The 21,140-nt window shown below is 32.0% G+C and overlaps 3 protein-coding genes across 3 annotated transcripts in view; all 3 read left to right on the top strand.

Moving 5' to 3' along the window:
- The first annotated feature begins 921 nt into the window (after positions 1 to 921).
- Positions 922 to 5,367, top strand: LOC137921698 (GATA zinc finger domain-containing protein 7-like). The gene is made up of 3 exons (XM_068764509.1): positions 922 to 1,010; positions 1,616 to 1,773; positions 1,946 to 5,367. The coding sequence occupies exons 1-3, from the start codon at positions 922 to 924 to the stop codon at positions 5,365 to 5,367; spliced, it is 3,669 nt and encodes a 1,222-aa protein (XP_068620610.1).
- Positions 5,368 to 9,563: 4,196 nt separating this feature from the next.
- Positions 9,564 to 11,290, top strand: LOC137921696 (uncharacterized). Its single transcript, XM_068764508.1, is given in 1 exon segment — positions 9,564 to 11,290. A coding segment is annotated over 1 exon segment (1,281 nt). The 5' UTR covers positions 9,564 to 10,009.
- Positions 11,291 to 13,810: 2,520 nt separating this feature from the next.
- Positions 13,811 to 21,140, top strand: part of Dhc98D (Dynein heavy chain at 89D) — a 91,912-nt gene continuing 84,582 nt past the window's right edge. Inside the window, 9 exon segments of the mRNA XM_068764507.1 lie at positions 13,811 to 13,868; positions 14,848 to 15,151; positions 15,294 to 15,470; positions 15,735 to 15,755; positions 16,846 to 16,968; positions 17,416 to 17,468; positions 18,196 to 18,426; positions 19,357 to 19,488; positions 19,714 to 19,784. Coding sequence (XP_068620608.1) covers positions 14,848 to 15,151; positions 15,294 to 15,470; positions 15,735 to 15,755; positions 16,846 to 16,968; positions 17,416 to 17,468; positions 18,196 to 18,426; positions 19,357 to 19,488; positions 19,714 to 19,784 — 1,112 coding nt within the window. The 5' untranslated portion in view covers positions 13,811 to 13,868.

Genomic DNA, 21,140 nt, shown 5'->3' with positions numbered 1-21,140 from the left:
GATTAAAGAGTTTTGAGGAATATAATGTTATAATTTCATCCTCTTCCGGCTTTACCTTGTGCAACAGGGTATTGTGACTGTCTTTGCATATTTTGCATTTAAAGTTATACTTGCAGTATTGCTGTATAACTGCTCAGACAAGTAACATATAATTTTTAACATCTACAAACTTTACAAGTTGTGCCAGTTAGGCCATTTTGTAATTTGGGCAAATTAAAATAGGGTGATCATTACTACAAAATTAGCATATTAATTTTGAACTGTTTGTATTAGTAAAAATGAAGGATATCTAATTATTATTATTTATTTTTAAGTTTCTTTCATAGCAATCTTTTTTTAGTGGAGTGTTATCTTCCAGAGCAACTGCTTTTTTTCTTTAAAAAAAAGGATGAAAATTCATCCAAACTAGTTAAATTGTCAGATATCCTGTCAAGGTAGTGAGCTCGACTTAAATGGGCATCAAGCTTGCGTGATATTATAGATATCAGCAGCATATTCTAAGCCTAACAGGTTGATCTAAATTTATTAAAGCATAAAGTTGTTGACATATTTGAGATATAAATGATCTAATACTTTACTTTAATATTTTAACGGATCGCTAACGTAGTTTAAGAGGCACGTTATAGTTGCCTTGCACTGTCCGCGCTGTTGTTATAGTCGTTTTAGCTCTGTTGATTCCGCCATCGTAATACGATGCCGCACTATATATATTAGCAGCAATATTATAATGTACTGCCGCACATGTACGCACTTCTTACAATCTAAGACTTTTTTATGAACCGCAGAAATGTTCACAATCCTTATTTAATCGACGAAAATATGATAGAAACCGCTTGGCCGCTTGTTTGTTTACATCCAAATGTCAAACTATTTGACATTGACGTTTCACCAACGTGAAGTCGCTCCAAGTGACCTCACAGCATGATCGCCTTCAGTGCTGCCAGTCTTGACGACCAACTCAGCTCGCTCGTTCGCGCACCGCACGAATATCATTCCGCCACGCTATTCGAGTATTTTCAAATCACCGTCGATATCAAAATGTGATGAAAAAAATGTTCGACCGAATATGTGGAATTTCGATGGCGATCACTGTAGAATGCGACGATATTCCTTTGAAGTGCTGCCCCGCTTCGCAAACGCTGCGAATAAGCGAAGATATGTAATATTGTCACTTCCACGCCGGGAATTCAAGGATGACGACTCGATATAGCAAGTTGCTAAAAAGTACCTCTCCCGCGAAATACTTGAAGTAACGTGTTTACTGATTCGAAAAGGACCACTACGACTATGTCTTTATCGACTATGTCTGTTTAATAAAACTGCTGTTAACCTTTAATAATAAATTAATTAGATTTATTAAAATAAGACACTCATAGCGTTACAAAGCAAAATTAGGCAAGAAAAAATGGCAGTTGTCAGTAGTTGCAGCTAATTTAAATGATACCAAAGTTACATAATATTTTACCGAATAAATTACAATTAAATCCTAAATAATTTAATTATTTTTTGTTCTGTACTGAACAATGTCGATAAATTACTTGTTATATACGTATACTGAAAAATAATTTAACCCTACATAAATATATCGTACTTTTTCAGGTCTATTACTCTACAGCGTAAGAGCGCAGAATGGTAGACATTTCCAACGGCCTCCCCATAACAACGGCCACGGTTGGGATATCCGCCTTGCAGTACCCGGCGAACCTGGCAATGATTACCCTACGTTAGCTACTATACCGCGTACTAGGTTTTCGTGTGCTGGAAGAGAACCTGGTGAGAACTATTTATAACAGTTGATACTTTGTCATTCTTCAAAATTTAATATACATATTTTATATATATATATATATATATATATATATATATATATATATATATATATATATATATTACATATATTATATTTTATTATATCGATATTTTTTGATGTAATTATTATTTTCAGGCTATTATGCTGACGTGGATACAAACTGCCAGGTGTTCAGAGTGTGCACTGTTGGTGCAACTTATGGCTTCACATCTTTTCTCTGCCCAAATGGCACTTTATTTAACCAAGCAGTTTTCGTTTGTGACTGGTGGATGAATGTTAATTGTAAGAAATCCGATGAGCTACTTATAAAAAATGACCAATTTGAAAATTTGAAATTAGGACCGCAGTTGATGAAAGATATAAAGAAAATGCTCACTCATCCCGTTCGAAATCCGTTAAATACAAACGCAGTGAAAAGTAAATTATTAGTGATGCAGAACTATAAGCCGCCGTCTGGACAATTGTTTCCCAATGGTGCTTTGCTTGCTCCACCTGAAAAAGCGCCAAGTCATATTTATATACCAACAAAAGCAATCCAAATTGCGCTAGAACAAAACGAATATAAAATTCCATCTCAATCATTTTCTGCTTCAACGCCTGTACCACAATATATTTCTCCTACTTTCAATCCACTCACAACATTAGGAAACGAAGAAATTTTAAGTCGACAAAATTTAATTAATCAGAATGGACCAAATGAATCGGAAAAAATGTTGACATTACAAAACAATCTAAATAGACACAACGGCCACACTGGTCATTTGCCTCTTGTAAGAAATAATAATCACATTAACAACGCGGGAAATCAACAAAAAACCCGCAAACTTGAAAACTATATTAACCCACAAAACATTTTACGAAATCAACAATTTAATAAAGTAAATGTATTGAATAGTGGACGAAATCCCTCACAAAGTGTACGAAACAATGAATACGTCGAAGGGCGTACAAATCAAGACAAAATAACGAGCACCGGTACAAAATCATTTTATCAAGACGATCAAAATAATATATTAAATCCTGTGCATTTACCTCCATTTACGAATAAACCGCAAAAAGGTGATAAACTAAATCAGAACATGGGTAGTACTGATATTGTACCACCTACCGTTTTAACAAAAACTGTAGCTTATAGTAGACTTATCAAAGAACCTGAAGAACAATCACCTAAGTCTAGAATAACATTTAAAACTTGGGTATTGAAACCAACCAAAAATTTGAAATTAAGTGCTAACCCTACTTCTTATACCTATGATCAACCAATTAACAGTATCAGTAAAGTAGTAAACTTGGAATCCTCATATAACTATAATAAAGCGATAACAAATGAAAATATCTCTGGACCGAAATTTGAAGGTTACGATTATAATAAACCTACAACGTCATCTATTGAAACAGACAACGAACAAGAAATTTCTCCATTACACTTATCTCCTACGATATTAAATAATGGTGTTACTGAACCTTTGTTATCGACTACAACTCCTCAGCCGACGAAACCGTCCTCTTCATATTTTGCGACCAAAATTTTTAAAGCTGCCCAACGATATTTACCACCTTTAGAAGTCAGCTCAACTGTATCAAATCAATATTTAATCCCCAATGCTTCCTTAAGAAAACTTTCTCGATATCAAAATTCACAATTACTCACCCCTCCTACATCTACAACGACTGAGTATACTACTTCAAGTACAATAGATAACATAAATCTTCCGAAACGCAATCAACAATCAAACATTAAATTTAAAACCAATAATTTATCATTTTCGGATATATTATCAAAAGAAAATCTTGATATCACTATTAATGAAATCGTAAATGACACCAAACTAATTACAAAATCGACTTTGCCTATAAATTTCAATGAATACTTTATAAAAATAAATCCAGAATTATCAAATAATATCCCTTCTGAATATGATAAGGAAGATAAAGAAGATTTGACAAAACAATCATCTTTCTTGCCTAAACCTGCTAAGCAAATAGCTCGACCATCGTTAGAATTGCAACCTCCTATTGAGACTTTTGTTAATAACAGCAATGTAAATAGACTTTCCAGTTTGCCATTTTTAAAGGAAACACTGCTGCCTACGATAGAAAGAACGGTATCAATAAAAATTACGATTCCAGAAAGTATTGCTAATGTTTTCTTCAAAACTAACAATGATGCTGAAATAGAAATAATCAACACAGATGATCGTAATTACATGGTTTTTCAAAATGCCAATATTAAAGATACGGAGGCATCTATTCCTATAGGAAAACTATCTTGGTATGACAAATCCAATCTTTCTACTTCACAGGCTCTTGTATTTTCATTATTAGCCGACACACTCAATACAGCCAAAAAATATAATAATATCATTCGAGAAAATATAATTTCTCCAACACCCTTGCCGCCAGTAAAACTTCAAGTCGTAAATAATAGAGAATTCGGAGAAATTTCTAAAACTTTCCCGCAATTTCCTAATAAGGATGGGTATAAAAGTTCAAATTCTCCCTTATCATCGGAACAGGTTAACACGTACACAACAAAAGAACTTAATGATAGAAATAAAAATAAATTTGAAAAATATCATACCCCTAAGCTGCCCGTTTCGTTAGCTTCAGAAGCGCAAAATAGTAATACAAACCTTATAGATAATAGTAAAACGAATCAACAAACATACAGTGGTCAACTATATAAATTTTCTGTTCCTGAAGTAACTCAACAAATAATTAATGCACCAAGTCTTGCAAATGCAAATATTATTAGTGAATCTGAGAAAGACGAAATAAAATCACGACGTGTCGTAAATCCTAAAAACAGTGCCATGAAAACATTAGATTCATCTACAGAAATTGACAAAAATGTAGAGATTTTACAAATTCCAAAATCGCCAACTATTTCCGGAATATTTAAGTTAACAACCACCGAGACACCTCTGTTTAAGACACAAGACAATAATGCATTAATAAACAAATTAAATTCCAGGAGCTCAATAACAGCTCAAATAAAAGATAAAATCAGCGGAACAATCCCATACCCCACAGAAGGTAATAAATTTATAACATACAAAAAAGATCAAACATATTATTTATACTCTAACATCGATAACGATAATTTATCGAATGATCAGAACAAATTAAAAAAAATTGGAAACAACATGTATCCTGACTTAATAACATTTCACTTTATTCCTTCGGAAAAGCAAAACCTGAACGATAAATTGGTTTTACAAACTGACTCACAGAATTATCAATTAAATCAGAACAATTTTGAAAAAACTGGTGATTATCTAGAGACTTTTAATAATAATTTCAAAGATGAGCTTCACACAAACCACATAGGATTGAACACTATAAATTCCGCATCTAGGAAACAGAAAGAAGATATTAATACTTTATATGACGGTCCGTCTTCTTATTTAAGTCCACAATTATCAATTGGTAACTTAATGCCGACCACTGAAGGACTAGAAGATACTTATAATTCAAAAATAGAAGATTTAGATGAGGACAATAACTTAACTGGATATCCAAAAGAAAAACCTTCACCTCAGTTTACTTTCAAGTAATACGAATTCCAGCCCTCAAATATTTAGTACTCAAATGCAATTCTGTAAATATTTCTAATAGTTATACGCAATAAAATATAAATTAATATTACTACTAGTTGTATCATTTACGTCGCATTTTGTAAAATGTACGTAATTAATAATAATTAATGTTGCAAAAAGATAATATTAAAGACTACTTTATCCTTTATATGTGTTTTCATAGCAGAACTCATATAAATATAAGAATGAGATAATTTACAACTTAAAACAAAACTAAAGTCTTCTATTAAAAGTACTGCCCGGTACTTTACTTTTTTTCTGAAAAATATGTTTATTATGTGTGAACGTACAATGAATATATATCTGACGGACTTATAAACTATATTAAATTTCCGGAATTATGTTTTTAATAGGTATGCAAATTTTATAAAATAAGCTACATGAAAATGTGAAGACTGTTTATTCTTCATAAAAATGAACATAGAATTGCAAGAAAACTTAAAAATATCAAATCAAATCATTTATTTCGTATAACACATGTCAAATATGTTTTAATAAATAGTCCAGATATGTTGTGCCTATTTGTTCAAATTTAAGTTTACATTCACAATAGTTATTATAATAAAATTTAAAATATCAAAATCGAATTAAGCAATAAAAAATGTTAATGATGACAATACACAATCAAAAATAATAATTTGTCATTTAAAAATTCGTTATTTGTATAATACATGCTTTATCGACCAATAGCGTGTGCAAGTTACGCTTCAACGCTTAATTGCTTAAACGAAGAAGCATACGATTCAGCAGTGCGCGCGTCAGTCTATTAATATTAAAATTGCAAGCATATTTTTTTTGGACAATCGTGATTTTATATTTTGGCATCTAAGTTTTAGTCCGTCCCGCTGGATAGACAGATATTGGTGCAAGTATATATTAACCCTCGTGATCACGGCAGTTTCGTAGACGTACGACAATGCGAATTTTAGTGACCTTAAATTTCTGAAATATGGTTTACAGTTTTCCGTTAGTTTCATATTACAAATTGCTTTTATACACCAGTTTTAGAATATTAAGAGTAACAAAAGTTATACTATTATTGTTATATATAATCCCGCAACTTCCCTCTACCGATCCTCGCTACCGTTCACCTGGGAGGAGTAGAGATGGAGGTTCGCAATGTCCGGCAAGATTTCCACATTTCCTCATGCGATCTTTGAAATAATCGGGCATTTGCGAAATTCAAGATGGCGGCTGCACCGCGAGTACAGACTCTTTTTCTCACCGGTGTCGTTTTCGGGTACACTCTACTCTATATCAGTGATTCCTAAAGTGGTCTAGATCAGTCTAGGTCTATATCAGTGATTCCCAAGGTTGTTCCCAAAAAAAAATTTGGGGGTCCATGAAATGAAAATGGGGGTCCACGATAGAGGATCTCAACACTTACACTGATAGTACCTATTTACTTATCTTCCTATCTTATAATATCAAAACATTTACATTATTTATAAAAGTACCTATGAAATAAAAAGAATATTATCTATGTTTATAAAATTGTGTAAGTTGTAGGATGTTGGTATTCGCTTTGTGGTTTGTTACGTATATTTTACATAATAAATACAAAATATTATTTTGAGTAGTTTTAATTTAAATTCAATTAATAAATGTATAAATTAACACGTGTTTTACTTGAAGTTTTTAACACTAAACTTCACTACAGTTAGAATTTTACAGGAAATAAATATCAGGTAAGTAGGGGGTCTATCCAACACGGATAAACATGACAAGGGGTCTACGATACAAAAAAGTTTGGGGAACTCTGCTCTATATGATGAAAGTACGGTGAGTCGGGAAAACGAGATGCCGCCGAAATATCGTATAGCCATGTTCGAGCGTTTGCTTCGCAATCATGAACCTTCGGTTTTGTGAAATTTTCGCTTTTCGTTTCCAGAAATATCCCTAATTTTACACCTAAAAACGCACTCTTCCAGGACCTCCTTCAACAATTTTCTAGTACCATGATATACTATTAAAACAGCGGCAACAGCCCGAAAAGCTCTTTATAAAAAGTATTTTTTTTTTACAACAATACCTTCCTTTTGTATTTTTCCTGTAAATACTATTCTAAATGAAGAAACTTTGTCACACAATCGAAATGTGAAAATTCGAAAAATGTTCCTGTCGTCAATATCTAAGATTTGTTTTTACACGAATCACGCCGGGAAAACCAAAAGCCTTCACAACTGACAAAATTCAAGACACCTGAAAAGTTTATTTTGAAATTTCGTTTATAACCCTACCCGAATCAAGCCCGCAAACTCGCACTCGACTGGGCGAGGAAAAGGAAGGTAGGAAAAGGTGTTTTTGGGTGAAAATTGGTGATATTTTCGAAAAGGAAAATTTCACAAAAACGACGTTACGCGATTGCGAAGCAAACGCTTGATCAAGGCTATGCGATATCTCAGCAGCCATTTGGTTTTTTCAACTCGCCGTATTTTCATCGTATAGAACATCCCCGATTACCCGAAAACGACACCGATGTCGAGAAAAAACTGAATATGGGAAAAGTCTGTACCCGTGGTGCGGCCGCCATCTTGAATTTGCTTGATTTTTTTTGGAGGTTGTGAAGGAATGCTAATATCCCGTCGAACCTTGCTTGGTTAGGGGAATTTGCAGGATTAAATATAATTATAATTAGATTGCAAAAAGTTATCTTAACGGTTGATCAGTCTGTTTCTAGAACATACCGAAAGTTTATAAAGACAGGTTCTTACAAAAGGAGATCCGGAACCTGCAGAACTTTAGGAAACCACCCGTCGTGACGATGGATTTATTGTTACAATTTCCCTGCGAAATCGCTTCATATTTAAAATGAGAACAGAACGGAATATATCGACGCTGGAAAGCAAACACGTAGTAACCGACAATATACTATATTTTTTTTTATTACATCGTTGGAATCAGTAAAAAAAACCACGTCGAATGGTTTATGTCAAGTTACCATCCGATTATTATTGTCAAAAATAGGATTTTTTAAATTGGCATTTTTTTTTTCGTTTTTGTTCTTCAAAATGCTGTAAATATCAAAAAATCCTGCATTATTTTTTAGTATGTTACTTACGACAATTCATTTTCTATAAAAATGTTAATGCTGGAACTTACATCATTTGTAATTCCAGCTCTATTGCGGGTTACTACATTTTTGCTGCTCGTAAATATTAATTATTTGCATTTACAGCATTTAGTGGGTGATATTTACTAAAATGCTGGTGTTAACGACACTTTATACGGTATCTGGTTTTTAAAGTTTTGATCTTTACACCATTTACAAGGAACCACTTCAAGAGACAATTTTGTTTTACAACACTACTAAAGATTATAGGTTAAAGCTCAAAGGTAAAATTCTGAGCAAATCAATACAAGTATTGGGGATATTAACACAGATAAATTAAACCATGATTTTTTGTACTCTGGCATTCAGTTAAATTCAGCTGAGAAAGAGTCCAATGTTACAGAAACCGATAAATCAGATATATTATCACAAAAAGAGAGCCCCTTTCAAGGCGAGCTTTCTGAAGATATTTGTTTAAGAGCGACAACTGAATGCGATAGTCCTAATTGGGCAAATTGTGAAACGTATAACATAGAAGTAACAATAGAACGTAACTCTGGAATCGACAGTGATGAAATATTGGAATCTGAATTAGAAGGAAAAAACAGACAAATGATGAAAAGGTATTTGAAGAAAAAGAAAATATAAGCACTGGTAATGAATTTATGACAAAGAAAAAAATAAACGATACTAAAACGCAAGGTGCTGTATTTGTAGACACTAGTGATGATATCAGACCTGTCTCTGACACAGATCTTGCAAAATCTGAAGAAGAGAAATTTAACAAAAAGATTGTTAGACGATCAAAAAGAAAACTATGTTTTCATAAATCTTACCTAGATTTTGTCGAAGATGACCCAGATACTGTTTTGCTGAATAACGCTTTTCCTTCAGAAGAATCAAGTCTGGAATTGAGTGAAAAAGAAGCGTTGTCTCCAAGTGATTCTGAACAAAACGAATCAGAACGAGGTAGGTACAATTATTAATTAATAATATTTGCTCTTAAGAATGTTATTATTTGAATAGGATTAAACAATTGAATTTCATGAAATATTGTACTAAATGCAAATTTTTTTTAGGTAAGCAGAAAAACAAGAATCTGAAAAAGAAACAGAAGAAAAGTCAAAAGACTTTAAAGAAAGTCACCAACTGCCTGTGGAAAAAAGAAAATCTAAGGCTGAAATTAAAAAAGAAAACCATGAAAAGAAAAAGAAAGGAAAATCATATATTAATACGAAGAGAGAAATAATTGAAAGTAAATGTGTGAAACCGAATCCCTGTGTTAAAACTCAGTGTGGAAACAACTGTGGCAACGTTCCTGAGGATTGATGTCTTAATATTTTTAACCATTTTTGGGCTTTGAATAGTTACCAAAGAAGAAGAGATTGGATAGTTCAGTGTGCTATTAGAAAACCAATCAAATGCCCGAGTAAAACTGCTGTATCGAACAGATATCAATCATATGAATACTATATAAACGAAGGCGAAGGTAGACGAAAAGTATACCAAAAGTTTTTGATTGCCACGTTAGACGTCACGCAGAGGTTCATGCTGTATACTTTGGACATGATGGTTGACGGTTTTGCAAAAGAAGATGGACGAGGAAGTGCTGGAGGTCACAACAGAACATCTGACGATGTAATTCAAAACGCAAAACAATTTATACTCGATCTACCTCTTTTGCCATCGCATTACTGCCGCAGAGATTCTACAAAGCTCTATCTTCCAGAAGAATTCAAAAATGTGTCCAAACTGTATCGTATTTACCAAGATACCAATGCGGGCGAGAAGCTCATGTCATTCAAAGTATTTTCAGGATGGTTCAAGAAAACATTCAACATAGAAAAAGACAAATGTGCATTGTGCGTTTCAAGCAAAAATTTTGATGTTAAAACTCAAGAAGAGATGGAAAAGTTAAAGAAACATGAAAGTGAAAAAGAAAAATCTTATAAAAGATTCATATTTCATCAGAAGCTAAATATTATAGATAAAGGAACCGTATGTGCTAGATTTGACCTTCAAAAGGTTTTAAACACTCCTTGCGGAGAGAGCATGACTCTCTATTATAGTCGTAAAATAGCTGTGTATAACTTCACAATATACGAAAGCAACTCACAGCTAGGTATTTGTAATTTGTGGACTGAAGCGGATGCCAAAAGAGGTGAAAACGAAATTGCCACATGTTTGCTCGAGTACATCAAAAACGTTGACAAACGTGGCAAAGTAAAACAGATAATATTGTACTGTGACTGGGCTTTTGGACAGAATAAAAACAAAACTATTCTGGCAATGTTGTGTTATGAATTATCTATTTCAGATAATATTGACATTATTCAGATAAATTACTTAATCCCTGGGCACACGTACATGCCAGTCGATAGCATGCATGCTACGATAGAAAATTCTGTGAAAAATTCTATTGTCTGGGCACCATCACAGTGGCCTACAATAGTTCAATTTGCTCGGAAATATCCCCAGCCTTACGTTGTGAATGTTCTAAACGGAGAGGATTTCTAAGGATTTGAAAATATTGTTGAACATACGTTCAAAAAATCTGAGAACATTCAAATCTCTAAAATATCCATTGTTACGTTCCGGAAGAAACAACCAGAGAAAATGTTCGTGAAAAACTCAATGTTGCCGGATGCAGAAGTCAATGAAGTCATACTCAGTGCCTTGAATACAATATCGAAACAAAAGTTATACCCTTCAAAGTTACCAATTTCTCAAAAGAAATATTTAGATTTGAAAAAATTAGTCGATAAACTAGTGATTCCGAAAAGATTCGCAAAAGAATATTTAGACCTGACTGATGTTGAAGACTGTTAAACGAATTGTTTTGACTTTATTGTTAAGCTCATACTAAACAGAATTATACTTAAAAATACTTTGATTGATACTTAAACATTTTATTGTTGTAATAACAGTTTCTAAAACGAATCTTAATGATTAACTTCTATTTCAAGTTTATTATTTAAGTATGTCTACTTGCCAAAAATTGTTGTGAATGTTAACTAATCAAACTGTGATTGACTTAGGTTAAAAATTAAATAAATTTTTAGTACAAATTATTTTCAAGATGATGGTTTTATTTTTAAACATTTTTAAAATAGACTTATTTTTTTTTTCATTGACTCTTACAGCATTATGTTGTACATACCCAGTTCAAAAAATTTTCTTTTAATGCAATCACGTTTTCAGGGTAATGACAAAAAATGCTATTTACAACGTACTAATGACAGAATATTCATTGATATTTTATTGTTATAACATTGTTTCAGGTAACGTTACTTAAAGTAGTATAGTTTACTACATTTTCGCTTTCCGTAAAAAAGTGCGTTTAGCATAGTTCTATACATGTACCGATTTCACTTACTACATATTAACGGCTTGTAAAAATACTTTTCAAATGTAGTAACCCGCAAAATATTGTGTTAAAATAACTTAAATATAATGCCGCTGAATGGGATTAATTAAGCTTAAAATTACAACTTTGGTGTCTAAAAATGGCAATTCGACGTCTATAAATTGGGGAGATATGATTTTTTTTTTAATTTTAAAAAAGTATTTTTGCTCTGGTGAACAATTTCGGTTTTGCGGGTTACTACGTGTTTGATTTCTAGCGTCGATATGGACAATAAGAAAGCGGATTAAGGAACCGGCAATCGCCCACGAGCAAAGGGCTCAAAGCTGTCTGCGGCTCCCGTACAAAGTCCTTTAAGAAGATATGATGCTCCTGAATCATATTGTTCACTTCTCAGTGCAGGATGCAGAAAAGTTCCTCGTCGACATGGGTTGAGATATGCGGTAAGTTACATTAAAGAGCATATCCCTTTTGGAGGCGGTTTGTGTATGGTGTAGGGTGGAATTTTATTTAATAAGCGAGTAGAACTAGTATTCATAGATATGTTTTATCAAAACAGTAGATTTGACTGCACAAAATTTTTAAACAGAACTTTTGGAAGCTCACGTGATACCTTACACGGATACAAGATAGTCCGACCCTACACCGCTGCTTAAATTGATAATGCTGCTAAGAAGTTGAGAACATGCCCTGATTTGGCCAGCACTCAGCCTGGATCGTACTTTTATTAAATATGTATAGAAAAATTAAGAAAACTTTATGTATGAGAAATTCTGTGACCACAACAGTTATAGGATTAAGAAGGACGATTTCACAAAAATATAACAATATTCCACAAGACCGTTTAACAATCTTAACAGATCTATGTGAAATCGTTCAGAATCTTGTTCTTTCCAATATACAAACTTTCGCTTACGGACATGAAACTATGCTGTTATGAAGTTACCGAACCAAAGTATAGGTTTCAATTTAAATTTATATAATAGTTTTGGTACTTGATTTAAATATTTATTTCAAAGGAGTTTTGAACATTGACGCAATTTATGAGCATATGTCAGTGTATATAAAGGACAATGGAAAAGGTGAAAAAAGCATCTTACAGGACAACTTTTAAAAAATTATGCAACTAACAATTTACAGTAACAAAAGTAAGAACATTAATTTAATTATTTAGATCAATGCGAAATCATAAATAGATCAAATAATAATTTTATTGTTTGTGTTAACATTTAATAACATTTTAATATCAATATCTTCATGCAGTCCATTTTTGCATTTATAACAAGACAAGCTATTAGTGATTTTGTTTTCTTACTTAACATTTTAAGGTTCATTCACAGAAAGGGCTGACTAGAAGAAACGATTAAAATTTAATGAGAAAAAAATGCATTTTGGAGCCAGCGATAAAATAAAAACCTTAACAAAGAAACTTTAATTATTTATTAATTATTTAATTCAGTCTAATCCTCCGTTTAACAGCTGTATAAAAACTAACAATTACTTTTTATATTTATAAGGGAAATATATTTATTATAAAGATCCTTCAAAAATATGATGATTTTTAGTGAATTGTTGTATTTCCAAATGAAATTAAATAAAAAAGATGAAATTAAAGAAATTGTTTATAATAAAGGTTGAAAGTGAAAAAAATCTTGGTGTAAAATTTATAATACTTAATTTATATTACTTAAAGAAATCATTTGTAATTCTTATAGAAAAAAATATTAAATAATTTATTAATAGATAAATTTAAAAATACCATTTACTAAAAAATGAAATGAAACAAAACAAACGAATGCATATATTATTATATATTATTTTACATATTCCCTTATTTTACAAAGTAAAATATTTTTTTAAGGATTTGAAATATACCATATTAGTTTTACTTTTTCCCCATTAAAGTCAAATGTCATTACTTGAATTTGAAGTCTGAAGTGCCAGTTCGTTGCTATAGCAGCAACTTGTATTGATATTCATTTGTTTGTAAACAATTCTTGGAAACTACTAATCAATATCGAAGACATCACATATTCAATTAATGTAAGTAATTAAACCTAAATGTTTTTTTTTGCTTTTAATATAGTTTATTATAAAACTACTGGTATGGTGAATATAAAAACTAAAATTATTAAGACAAATAAAAATTTTCAAAAGAAAATTCAAGTTTTCATGCCAAAATTTAACTTCATCAGTAGTAAAATTATGCTAGTAATTAAATATTCCCGTATTGATATGTACTTGACCATAGTGTACCTACAGTCAGATTAATAGTAGTCCTATTGACAAATTGGATTATTTTTCTTACAAACTGCCCGAGGGGACCATCCATCACTTACAGAGCATATATGTATTAGCTTAGATGCCCAGATAGTTTTCCTTTCAGTCTTTATTCTTAAATTTTGTGTTGATGTGTTTAAAAGCATGTTCCATCATCATCTTTTTATATGTGCATGTAAGACACTGTAGTAGGTATTGGAAGAAATAAAACGTTTAGTCATTTCAGCCGAATTTAATTCTCATTAGACATGACTTAAAGTTTGCAGTACATCACCATGTGCTTCTTAACAATCCTTTGCTGCACTTATAATGATAACATAGTTTATTATTAATGAATTTACAATGAACTTTCATATAAATGTTTATTTCTAATGCAATATCTTGGACAGTAGTGAGTGTCATATGGATATGCAGAAACAGTCATCAATTAAAATTTAATATTTCATTGTTGTTGTAGGTTGTTGTAGGTTCAACTGCATAATAATTACCAATTATTAAGTATATCCTTGAAATAAACTTCAAACTGGTTAAAGAGTAACTACAATACACAAAAAGTATTACCTAAAAACCATAACAATATTCATTTTTACATGAAAGTATATTATTAATTTTGATTATGTTATTTACATTAAATATATATATATATATATAAATACACTTTTTTCATAAGGTGGCCTATTATAAAAGTTTTTACGTATTTGTAGATACATTATGTTACTTATTTAATTATATACTGTTTCAGATGTCTACTCATTTAACAGAAGAAAGTGAAAAAGGGTGTGAGGATGATTATGACATAGAATTCGATTTTCATAGAGATCCAAGAGTACTCTGGTTGAAGGACCGCATTCTTTCATACATTGGAATAGATGATGATGAATTATTTTACAATATGCTGGAAGAAGATAATATGAAACGGAATCTGATAGCTTTTATAACCGAATCTATGTCTCCTACTGAGCTGTCATTGGAAAAGAAAACTTTTTATATCTCCAAGATAATTGTTGATAAGCTTATTCATGAAGATAAGGAGTTTACCGAATGGAGTAAGTTGGCCTAGAACTATTATTATACATATGTACATATAAAATGTAAATGTTCATTTAATACTTCAAACATACACACAGTTAAATGAAGATACATACAATTTAAATTAACAGTTGTTTATGAACAAAATTTTAATTCTAGGAATAATACCACCGCCTCCTCCTCCGCCTCCACCTCCATCAAAAAAGAAAAGAGGAAAAAAAAAGCCTAAAGAAGAACCAGAACCGGAGCCTGAAGAGAAGAGAGTCACAATTGGCAAGAGAAGTACAGGGAAGGTTAGGAGTACTAAAAGTGTTAAAAGCATTAAAAGTTCTAAAGGTGAGCAGATGTTTACAGTGATTTTAAAAACTTTACTTTGAATTGAAATTTTAACATTCCATTTTTTTTTGCACTGTAATAGAAAACTCATTGGGGCACTATACTAAGTCTAGAAACTATAAACTAACAGTTTTCAGTAATTTGTGATCTTTGAAAAAAAATTAATATCAAACAGTGGAATACAGAACATGTAAAGTCTTATAAAATAAAATTAATTGTAATTTTTGATTCTTCTTTTGATTAAACCATTTGCTTTCATTATAGTTTTGGAAGAGGACACTGAAGGTACGTATCACTCTATATATTATATAGTTTATTGCAGTGGCGTAGCTAGGGGGTGGCGAGCGGGTGGCCGCATCAGGCACCACAAGTAGGGGGCACCAAAGTTGATTTTTTTTTTTTGAATGATAAATAATAAAATGTTGAAAGATAAATTTTGAAAACCATAAATTAAAGTAAATAACATAAAAAGAATATCGAATTTTACTATTTTTGTGCTAAAAAAGTTGTTAAATAATATGAACATTAAAAAAAAATGGTTACAAATTATAATATACACAGTGTTTAAGCCTTTCATTCGCAAAACACACAAAGTGTTTTTTAAAAGGGCCCTAAATGACAAAATAATAAATTATTACATTATTGCAAGATTATTTAATGATAAATAGATTAAATAATCTTGCAATAATGTCAATAGAACATGAACTAGTCGACACTATTGATTTTGAAAATGTGATTAATGACTTTGCAGGCCAAAAAGCGAGGAGATCTAATGTTATTTTATATATATTTATTATTATTTTGAACCCAATAAATATATATTAACAACATTCTGTTCTGAATTTTGAAATTATTTAGACTCTTTAGGGGGGGGGGGGGGCACCAAGCCCCAATCTGCCCCAGGCCCCAAATACCATAGCTACGCCACTGGTTTATTGACTATCATTGTTGTATCCTACTAAATTATCTATTATTTTATGTATCTCGTTTTTTATTAATTTTGTCTTAATGATTGTGTAATAAATTTGAAAAAAATATTATTAGATAAATGCTAGAAGAATCCTATTACAGTATAAATAATTTCTTTAGTGATAATTAGGCAGGGGTATAAATTGCAATACTGTTTTTGAAATAGCTGTGGCAGTTATGGGCTCTTCAGATCAGGGCGCGTTTAGAACCATCGCAACGTAAAGTTCAAGGATTCTATTACACAGGAGCTCAATCTGATTCCAGTTTGTCAAATTGGGCTTTCAATATTCTTTTCATGATTTACAAAATGATCCTTGGTGAATAATAATGTATATAGATCAAATATTGCCTTATTATTGAAGGTTGGTATGGATGTGTAGGTCTAGATTAATTTTGTTTTCACCAGATATAGAAACAGCTGCAGAATTAACAGAATATGACGTCGAAGAGACGAGAACATCGATAGACCTTCGTGCCGTAGAAGAAGAATCTCTAACTATAAATGAGGATCCGTACTTTTTTCCACCGCGTGAGTTTCATGTTAATTATGTTTGACAATCTGTTGAGCGTCTTTCTGTTATATAATTAGCTTTACTATAATTTTTGTAAAAATAACTTAGCTGCCTCGTCAGACTTTGTACGCTGCTAGAAATTATGAGACATAGCATTCAAATAAAAAAATATTAAATCAAAATGTTTATTTTATTATTTGATTAAGTAAATAGATTAACTTTATGGTCGGTTAATACTGACTGTTATATCTGTTAAATTCCAATATCATTTTGCAGCGTGCGCGCTGTGTTTTTTTTTAAATATTCAGATTTCTAATTTCTTTTTCTATTAGAACATTCCAATTTTGAATTTTAGAAACTGTTTCTGTAAAATCGGTGAAGTAACAAGTTTGTTAAAACTTGGAAGACATTGGAATCAAACGTTTAATCAAAATGTTTTAATACAAATGACAATAATTTTTCAGCACCGGAAGAAGTTGATCCTGAAGAAGGTACACTTGAGTTTTACACTGTTGTGGTGAGTTGCAGTTGTTATAAAATTGTATTGTTTTCGTATGATTCTTTGGTTTCTATTAAGAAAGCATGTACAATTATGGAACTCTTTATCTCTTATTAGACGGGATAGGGATCAAATGCTTTGCCTATTTACATATTAAATACAATATGTATTACAGATAATACATATAGTATTGAATATACTGGTATATTCGTTCTTAAACTTTGAAAATATACAGTTTTCAGTTTTTAAGTTAATCGAAACTTGACATTAATTATTGAAGACAAGATGAATTTAAGGAGTAAAGAGGATTAACTTAATAATATATTTAATAGATAAACGGAAATATTATTGATTGAATAATCATTGTAGTTCATCCAAGCTTTTAAATTTGTATTACATCGAGAAAAAGAAGTCAAAATAGACTTCTCAGCCGGCGTGCATCAGATCTAGACTAGACTTTCATTTCTCTTCTGAACCATAAAAAAGAAGTCTCATTGCCGCCGCATCTGTACACCCTAAACTGCTCTTCTTCATATCTCTCATCTCTATCAAAAGTAGGGATCGCCTCGAACGATAACACCACCTCTTGTACCTCTACATGTATTATTTTGTTGTTTTTTTTTGGTTACTGTCTGTGGCGTACAAAAAAGCGAATGAATAAACAAGGCGGGAATCGGACGAGTGTATGAATGAGGTGAAAAGAATTAGTTTCAAATTAGAAAGAATTGTTAAATTACTTTTACAGAGACCAGTGCCACGTATAATCCAATACCCGAAGCTGATACCGATTTCTGGTGCTTTCATTCCGAAAGTGATCAACCGCAATCGTCGTTATATTTACTTCGTGCGGCAAAGCACAGACGGCATACCGTTAGCGGAACACAGTGAAGTCACTATGCTTCAAATGCCCGAGTACATACTCTCGGGATATATTTCTGGCAAAGTTCTGATGAGCATGAGCATGCAGCTTAAAGACGTAAGTACTTTTATCCGTAGGACGTGTACTGCTGGAGATAGAGCTCTCCAATAGATTTCCAGTTGGAATTCATGGCTTGGTGTTGGAAACCGTTGGAAAAGTGGCCTGCGTTCAGCATCTTCTGTTATAAGTAAACTTTTCGGAAAAAGGTTTGCTGGTTTGTGTAACAATTCAACTACGAATACTTGTTTAATCTAGTGGTAGCAAAAATCGCCATACCACGTCTTAGAAAAGCACGATGAGGCGGCCGTGGTTTTCCTACGGCAGCATGTGCCGCTGCCGCGCGGGTTGACGACCTGTGAGAATGGAGCTGCCACAATATTCTCTCCCCTTCCCTCTTCTCCCTTCTCTACAAGAGTTATCGCTCGTCTTAATTGCTAAAAATTTTGAAAAAACTTGAAGTAGTACCCGGCTTTTGTTTTAGCCTATTTTTATTTTTATAATGTTAATATTTTATAAACGCTGCTGGTTTTAATTATACTCTTTACACTAAGCCATTGGAGCATTGTGCGATAAAACAACACTAAAAAATATACCGGATCCCTAAGTCTTATTCTTCTGCCCATATGAAAATATTGAAATGTAAAAGGAAGTTAATGTTCAACGTGGTTTTTAATAATATGTCTACAACAGTATGTAAATTTCAATAACTAATTTCATTAATCATTGTCTTATATACCAGGAAACTAAGAGACAATTTGTATGTCCTACAGATGGTAAAAAAGCCTAATAAAAAGGGTAGGCCCCCTTTTTTCTGGACCTCTGCGTTTTCAATAAAAAGCTGCGGTGCGCACTAGAGAGATCGTAGAGACATTTTATATTCTTTGCGAAAGTTAATAAAGAAAAAAATGTTAGCTGTTTCACAAAGATAACGAGATTCCCTATCTCCTTTTGTTATGTATAATTAATTTAATATTATAATCTTTTTAGATGTTCATCCCGCTATTCAACAAACAGTTTAGAGAAGTAACGATTTCGAATAAAGAATCATCGCACGCGATGCTATCTAGGCAGGTGTCTTACGCGGGCGCCCATTACAAAATGGACGAGACAGGATCCCAAGTAAGCATTGTTAATATTTATTAACTTTTTTCTGGTCAGTTAAGGATTTTTTTCTCCAACATTTTGATTTTGTTCTTACATTAGAATTAAGTCTTTAAGACTAATAGCCAATAATACATTGTAAAAGTTGTACATAGACATTGTAGTGTGCAACTGGAGAATTGTATTTTCAATATCTTTAAAAAGGTTTAGTACAATTGTTTTAATTTGTTATTTGTGTTTTAGGTAAATTATCTTCGTGCATCGGACTATAGAAGAATGTCAAATATAGCAAGAGGCGAAAACGCTGAAAGGAGGTTGGTATCTTTTTCGCAACTCATATGAGTTTTGATTTTTCCTTAAGAGAAAAACCGTGAAATTTTCTGACATTTTTTTCATCGTAAACAAACAGATCTAGTTTATGGGTTAGTGACATGTGCATATATTGTTTATTAATCGTTTCGGAAGTCGAAATTTTACACCGCCTTCCCAGAAATTGTCACTTTATCGAATAGTTACCTAATACATTAGCGTGATGCAACAAGTGTTCATGAAGAGTTTCAAATTACAGTTTTCTGCAAAGCATCACATTTTTAAATTGACTCGAGATTTTACCCCCTTTTTTGTATATGAATCCGTTTATGGGACCTCCCGTTTAAACTATATCGTGGATGGACAGGGTCTTTATTTACAGGGTACTTTTTCCACAGTTTTTTTATATCTGTACTCATCTTTCTTTCTTCTCAATGTCTTTCATTTTTTCCTCTAATTTCCTTTTCAATATCTCTCATTGCTTTCTATCCCTTCCTCTCGTACACTGCTTTACTTCCTTCGCCTTCCCTCTAGCTAGACTTTTATCCTTTTATAGGTTCCGGTGGCAGTACGCTAGGGGGTAGACCGCTTAGTATATAAATTTTATCTCGGTATCTAAGCACGGGCCTGTAATTATTTCACCTGATTTGGAAGTGTTAAATTCATAGATCGTTTCATAAGCTCCATAGAATGACTGGTAGAGAATAGAATGCCCATTTATTTATTCATTTAGTCATATTATACTCATAGAATCGATTACAGTGACCACTACTAGAATTAGATATAGTTCCATATAATAATGACGCCTAACAATTTAAAACTACAAAGTTTACTGATCTGACAAGCGCCCTCAACAAACTCCGATGGATTTCATTCAGTGGTCACTTTTATAATATCCTTTATACAGTAGTCAAAGATTTAATTCCCAAGCTGTATTATCAATACTTTACACTATAATAGTATATTTTAAGTTCTTGTTTTATAAACCTTTTACGTTTATTATGATAATTCAGAGACATTATATGAAGGGAGTATATTGTAATACCCCACAGAGTTGCCCACAAAAGACTTACTAATTTTGTGAAGCCTACATAAGCAAAGCAAAAGCAACAACTTTAGCGTAGCTCTGATATCATCAAATTACACACAAAACAGTAATATACAGTACATCTTTCATATGGTACAGATAAGCTGTAAATAACCAATTATTTTGATAAACATATTTTTTGTGATTTTTCAGAATAAAAAGTATGCGTAGCACATCAATTGCAACCGTACAGAAGGAAAATATTGTGAATGCGGTAATTTTTTTGCTTCCTGCACCAACAAATAAATAAAAAAGTAGATTTAATTCATTTCCT

Source organism: Battus philenor, unplaced genomic scaffold (genome assembly GCF_028537555.1).
Source record: "Battus philenor isolate CCGP_79_NKW_IND1 unplaced genomic scaffold, ilBatPhil1.0.hap1 SCAF_19, whole genome shotgun sequence".
NCBI classification, from domain to species: Eukaryota; Metazoa; Arthropoda; class Insecta; order Lepidoptera; family Papilionidae; genus Battus; species Battus philenor.
Note: the sequence above shows the minus strand (reverse complement) of the source record. Positions and strands in the feature narration are given on the sequence as shown.

Excerpts from the sequence above, each read along its gene's own strand:
- LOC137921698 (XM_068764509.1), top strand. The coding sequence starts at position 922 with ATGATCGCCTTCAGTGCTGCCAGTCTTGACGACCAACTCAGCTCGCTC. Across the intron at positions 1,011-1,615 it reads CATTCCGCCACGCTATTCGA|CGTAAGAGCGCAGAATGGTA; the intron begins GTATTTTCAAAT and ends ATTACTCTACAG. Across the intron at positions 1,774-1,945 it reads GTGTGCTGGAAGAGAACCTG|GCTATTATGCTGACGTGGAT; the intron begins GTGAGAACTATT and ends TATTATTTTCAG.